At 39.8% G+C, this 6,000-nt stretch overlaps 1 protein-coding gene across 2 annotated transcripts in view; it reads left to right on the plus strand.

Annotated features, from left to right (window-relative positions):
- The window catches only part of SLC35D2 (solute carrier family 35 member D2), a 53,772-nt gene extending 51,349 nt beyond the window's left edge, over positions 1-2,423 (plus strand). For both annotated transcript variants that reach the window (XM_065879021.1, XM_065879020.1), the window contains 2 exons: positions 974-1,056; positions 1,791-2,423. In XM_065879021.1, the coding sequence (XP_065735093.1) occupies positions 974-1,056; positions 1,791-1,893 (186 nt within the window). In that variant the 3' untranslated portion in view covers positions 1,894-2,423. The remainder of the gene's footprint in view (positions 1-973; positions 1,057-1,790) is intronic.
- The last annotated feature ends 3,577 nt before the right edge of the window (positions 2,424-6,000 follow it).

The raw sequence follows: 6,000 nt of genomic DNA on the forward strand, positions 1-6,000 counted from the left end.
CTCGAAACGCACAACCAAATTGGGAAATTGACTGTTTGATTTTATTGTTGTTATTATCCGTGCTGTAGTAAGAATGGAGGCTTGTGATATTTTCAGCTGTGCCTGGGTGATCCCTCCTTACGTCTTCTAATCTCCTAATCCACAAAACAGAGGGAAGACTTGCTAATTTAAAAGCAAGAGACAAATGATGACTTAAATTGGGAATGGTGGGAAAGGATGGTCTGGGAAAACCAAGTGAAATAGCTGAAAAACATACCAAGTTTCTGTGCTAAGATACCTTGTGATCTACAGTTTGGTTTTCTGGGAGAACCTTGCTGACTAAGAAAGGGAATTCTTGTGAAGAACTGTTTTCAGCCTAGATCTATGCTCAATTATAAGGTGATTAACTCTGGGACTGGTGTGTATGCTGCGTGTGTGTACATGCATTTGAACACACACTAATGAATAGGAGGGTGGAGGTGTTCTAAATTCTGTTCTGCAGTTGCTTTGTGTTTCTGTTCACGTGAACTCCTACCGTGAGTGAGTGCTTCAACAGTAGACTTCTCTGCTCTGTTGGCTGCCCAAGGGCCTCTGAGAATACACTGGACAGAGTACTGCTTTTAATTTATCAGATGTCTTAGTTTTTTCAAGTTTAGGACTAATATGATTAAAATTCACTACCCAATGATGGTAAAGAGATGAAATCTGGAAAGCTGATTACAACCCAACTCTTACATCTTTTTCCTATGTATTAACTGGAAGAGGGTATGGATAATGCAGTTTCTGTGATTATGGTGCTGTAGTTTATTTCATTTTCTTTATAAAGCCATATGTAATGGTTTTTATCCACTTATTCAATATTCCATGAACCCCTGCTATATGCGAGTCTTTTTGAAAAGTAACTAAAATATTTAGTTTCAGGTTTCACTATATATATGAGTTTTCCCCCTAAAGCCTTTACTTTTAAAATCATTAATCCTCTCTTTGTCTGCAGAACGTATCCGTTGCCTACATTGGAATGTTAGTAGGTGGAGACTACATTTTCTCTGTATTAAACTTTGTAGGGTTAAATATTTGGTAAGTGGGATTTTTAAATGAACTTATTTTAGTAAAATATGAATTTTTAAAAGCCTGATTAATATGTTATAAGTGAAAGGGCAGGAGGTGTTTTGACTTTACAATTTCTAGGATAAAATTTACTTAAATCATTCAGTTCATCTCTTTTGATGACATACTCTTTCATGTGGACCATGGGGACATGTAATGAAAATTCAAAGGGTTGAGATCTAATTTTCTGTTTCCTCCTCTCAGAAAAGCCCTTAAGTTGTGTGTCTTCCTTTTGTGAATGGGCCTCACTAAATCTGTGCTCCATTGAAGCGCCATGTGCTAAGGATATTGGGAGGAGTGACTAAGATATTTTTGAAAGGCATTTTGGGGTCTCAGAGGTGGGACACTATTTTAGGATAATACTGTATAGTCTATTCAAGTAATAACCAAGTGCTTATTTTTTCTCCAAGTTTCTCTATTAGACTTGATCTGCTCTTTTTCTGCCCCCACAGATTTGTAAATAAGAGGGTTAATTCTCATCGATTAATACACAAATTTGAGGAAGTAAATCAGGGGTTTCAATAATTCCCTTCAAATTAAGCTGACTGCATTGTAAATCACCTATACCTCAATGAAATAAAGAAAAGGAAACAAACAGCCAAGTTATCAAAAAAATTAAGTTGACTGTATTTGTAAAGATGTCAGTAGCTGTTGGTTGTACCATCTATGGAATTTATTTTCACTCTTTTTTATTCTCCTTTCAGCATGGCAGGGGGCTTGAGATATTCCTTTTTAACTTTAAACAGCCAGTTAAAACCTAAACAACCTGTGGACGAAGAAAACATCCCTCAAGATTTGAAGGGCTAGAACCTGGGGCAGAATTGCAGACTGGCTTGCAGACTGGGGGGAATGAGGGAATATTCCCAGCTGTTTTGGTTGTGGCACTCACCCCTGGTTAAGGCACAACAGGAATGTCTGCAAAATGCAAAGAGAATCTACATCATGTGCTGCATGAGGAGCCATCATCAGCCCTGAGAAATGTATCCGGGCAAAGCCTTACCAGCTGAAAGTGAATCTTCTCAAAATAAACCACTGGTGAAAGGGATTGTTTCCAAGGCACTTGCGTGGACCGCACATCTGTGTGCTGTCCCAGGTACTGCGAGTGCTTCAAAGGAGGCCGATGCTGTGAGGGTGCTTATCAGCACCTTGGCCTTAATTTCAAAGGTCCCAGCCAAAGCAGAGTGCCAGCGGCAACATTTTTTTGGTTTAAACAGACATGTCTTTATTTTAATAAAATCAGCCACTTAACTGCCAGTAGAGTTATTTGCTAGCTTTGATTTGATCTTATATGTCGGTATCTTTTCCCAATCATCAAACTGAAATAAAAAATAATTTATATGCATACCTCATACTGTGATATTATTGTAGACAGGCAGAAAAACAGTAGGTCATTTATTCAGTCTGCCTTGAAGGGTAATATTCCTTTTAAGGCTCATGTTGGGAAAAATTACAAAATAACTCAATGGAAAAAACAGTACTCAGTGTGCCCCGTCAACATTTAAGTTGGTCGTATTTCTCTCCTCTTCTCCTTCCAGGTTTGTTCAGGGGCTTTGAAATTCAGATCATACGGACTTTAACCAAGGTACATTTTTTCCCTGGGCTTGCCTGATCCCCCAGACCAGTGGTGTGTGGGAAGAAACCCCGGTTTGGATGAGAGTTATTATCATCTCCATCAAGAAATGGACTGTCCCCGTCGGGGTTGTGGTGCGGGGTAGGGCCCCAGTCTGGAGGGGGCCAGTCAGGAGCTCTTCTTTCTAGTCTTGTCTTCACTGCTAACATACCAAGACCTTCACAGGTCACCTTGCCACTGTCGCCTCCATTTTTTAATCTTTAAAATGGAACTATGTCTCCAAATCCCTGCCACTCTGACTTTCTAAGTTTATAGAAGCTGAGCCAGATGGACAGGGCAGCAAATGAAGAAATGATCCTGTTGACATGTTTCAATTTACTTTAAAATTTTAAAAATTTTAATTGTAAAATACACATAACATAAAATTTACCATCGTAACCATTTCTAAGTGTACACTTCAGTAGTGTTAAGTATATGCACACTGTTTTGTAGCCAATCTCCAGAACTTTTTCATGTTGCAAAACTGAAACTCTATACCCATTAAACAATAATTCCCCATTCCTCCCTTTCCCCAGCTCCTGGCAACCACCATTCTACTTTCTTTCTCTATGAATGTGACTACTGTAGGTACCTCATAAAAGTAGAATCACACAATATTTATCTTTCAGTAGCTGGCTTATTTCGCTTAGGATAATATCATCAAGTTTCATCCATGTTGCAGCATGTGTCCGAATTTCTTTCCTTTTTAAGACTAAATAATATTCCATCATATGGATATACCGCATTTTGTTTATCCATTCGTCTGTCAGTGGACACTTGGATTGCTTCTACCTCTTGGCTGTTTGTGTATAATCCTGTTATGAACATGGGTGCACAAATATGTCTTTGAGACCCTGCTTTCAGTTCTTTCAGATAGTAAAAGGAAACTTGTTTCCTCTATACACAGAGCACTTCTGATGCCAAATGTGTGGGATCTTTCCCTCACATTAAGCAATTCTCCAACTCTTTGGACACCAACTAGGGGTCCTACAATTAAATGCAGACTCTAAGTACCCAGAGTTAGCACAGACCCCACAGGTTAAGGGCTTAGTTCCCCAAGACTGCCCCCTACTTCAGATGCCAAACCCAAGTCCCAGGTTGTGAATGGTGCTTCTGACCAACTAACCATCAATCTGGGGTCTCCACACCCCCTTCCTCGGGTTTAATAATTTGCTAGAATGGCTCACAGAACTCAGGGAAGTGCTTTACTCTCTATTGCCAGTTTATTATGAAGCGTACAACTCAGGAACAGCCAAAGGGAAGAAATGCATAGGACAAGGTATGTGGGAAATGGTTTGGAGCTTTCACGACTCCTCCAGGTGTGCCCCGCTCCCAGCACATCAGTGTGTTCATCAACTGGAAGCTCTCCAAACCCCATCGTTTGTTTTTCACGGTAACACACGGACCACAGCTGCACCATTTTATATTCCCACCAACAGTGCACGGGGATTCCAGTTTCTCCACATCCTCACCACTTGTTTCCTTTTTTTTTTTTTTTTGCGGTACGTGGGCCTCTCACTGTTGTGGCCTCTCCCGTTGCGGAACACAGGCTCCGGACACGCAGGCTTAGCGGCCATGGCTCACGGGCCCAGCCGCTTTGCGGCATGTGGGATCCTCCTGGACCGGGGCACGAACCCGTGTCCCCAGCATCGGCAGGCGGACTCTCAACCACTGCGCCACCAGGGAAGCCCGCTCATTGTAGTTTTGATTTACATTTCACTGATGGTTAGTGATGTTGAGCATCTTCTCATGTGCTTGTTGGCCATTTGTACATATTCTTTGGAGAAATGTCTATTCAAATCCTTTGCCCATTTTTGAATAGGGTTGTTTGTTCTTTTGTTGTTGAGTTGTAGGAGTTCTTTATTTTTTCAGTTTATTTTAAAATTGGGGTATAATTGCTTTACAATGTTGTGTTAGTTTCTGTTGTACAGCAAAGTAAATCAGCTATATGTATACATATATCCCCTCTTTTTTGGATTTCCTTCCCGTTAGGTCACCACAGAGCACCGAGTAGATTTCCCTGTACTATACAGCAGGTTCTCATTAGTTATCTACTTTATACATAGTAGTGTATATATGTCAGTCCCAATCTCCCAATTCATCCCACTCCTCCTTTCCCCCCTTGGTGTCTATACGTTTGATCTCTACGTCTGTGTCTCTATTTCTGCTTTGCTGATACGTTCATCTGTACCATTTTTCTAGATTCCACATATATGCCTTAATATACAATACTTGTTTTTTCTTTCTGACTTATTTCACTCTGTATGACAGTCTCTAGGTCCATACACATCTCTACAAATGACCCAATTTCATTCCTTTTTATGGCTGAGTAATATTCCATTGTATATATGTACCATATCTTCTTTATCCATTCATCTGTCGATGGATATTTCAGTTGCTTCCAAGTCCTAGCGGTTGTAAATAGTGCTCCAGTGAACATTAGGGTGCATGTGTTTTCTTGAATTATGGTTTTCTTAGGGTATATGCCCAGTAAGGGGATTGCTGGGTCATATGGTAGTTCTATTTTTAGTTTTTTAAGGAGCCTCCATACTGTTCTCCACACTGGCTGTATCAATTTACATTCCCACCAACAGTGCAAGAGGGTTCCCTTTTCTCTACACCCTTTCCAGCATTTATTGTTTGTAGATTTTTTGATGATGGCCACTCTAACTGGTATGAGGAGATACCTCATTGTAGTTTTGATTTGCATCTCTCTAATAATTAGTGATGTTGAGCATCTTTTCATGTGCCTCTTGGCCAACTGTGTGTCTTCTTTGGTGAAATGTCCGTTTAGGTCTTCTGCCCATTTTTTGATTGGGTTGTTTGTTTTTTTGATATTGAGCTGCATGAGCTGTTTGTATATTCTGGAGATTAATCCCTTGTCAGTTGCTTCGTTTGCAAATATTTTCTCCCATTCTGAGTATTGTCCTTTCCTCTTGTTTATGGTTTCCTTTGCTGTGCAAAAGCTTTTCAGTTTCATTAGGTCCCATTTGTTTATTTTTGTTTTTATTTTCATTATTCTAGGAGGTGGGTCAAAAAAGATCTTGCTGTGATTTATGTCATTGAGTGTTCTTCCTATGTTTTCCTCTAAGAGTTTTATATAGTGTCCAGTCTTACATTTAGGTCTTTAATCCATTTTGAGTTTATTTTTGTGTATGGTATTAGGTAGTGTTCTAATTTCATTCATTTACATGTAGCTATCCAGTTTTCCCAGCACCACTTATTGAAGAGGCTGTCTTTTCTCCATTGTATTTTCTTGCCTCCTTTGTCATAGATTAGGTGACCATAGGTACGTGGATTTATCT

This window comes from Phocoena phocoena, chromosome 6 (assembly GCF_963924675.1).
Source record: "Phocoena phocoena chromosome 6, mPhoPho1.1, whole genome shotgun sequence".
Classification (NCBI taxonomy): Eukaryota; Metazoa; Chordata; class Mammalia; order Artiodactyla; family Phocoenidae; genus Phocoena; species Phocoena phocoena.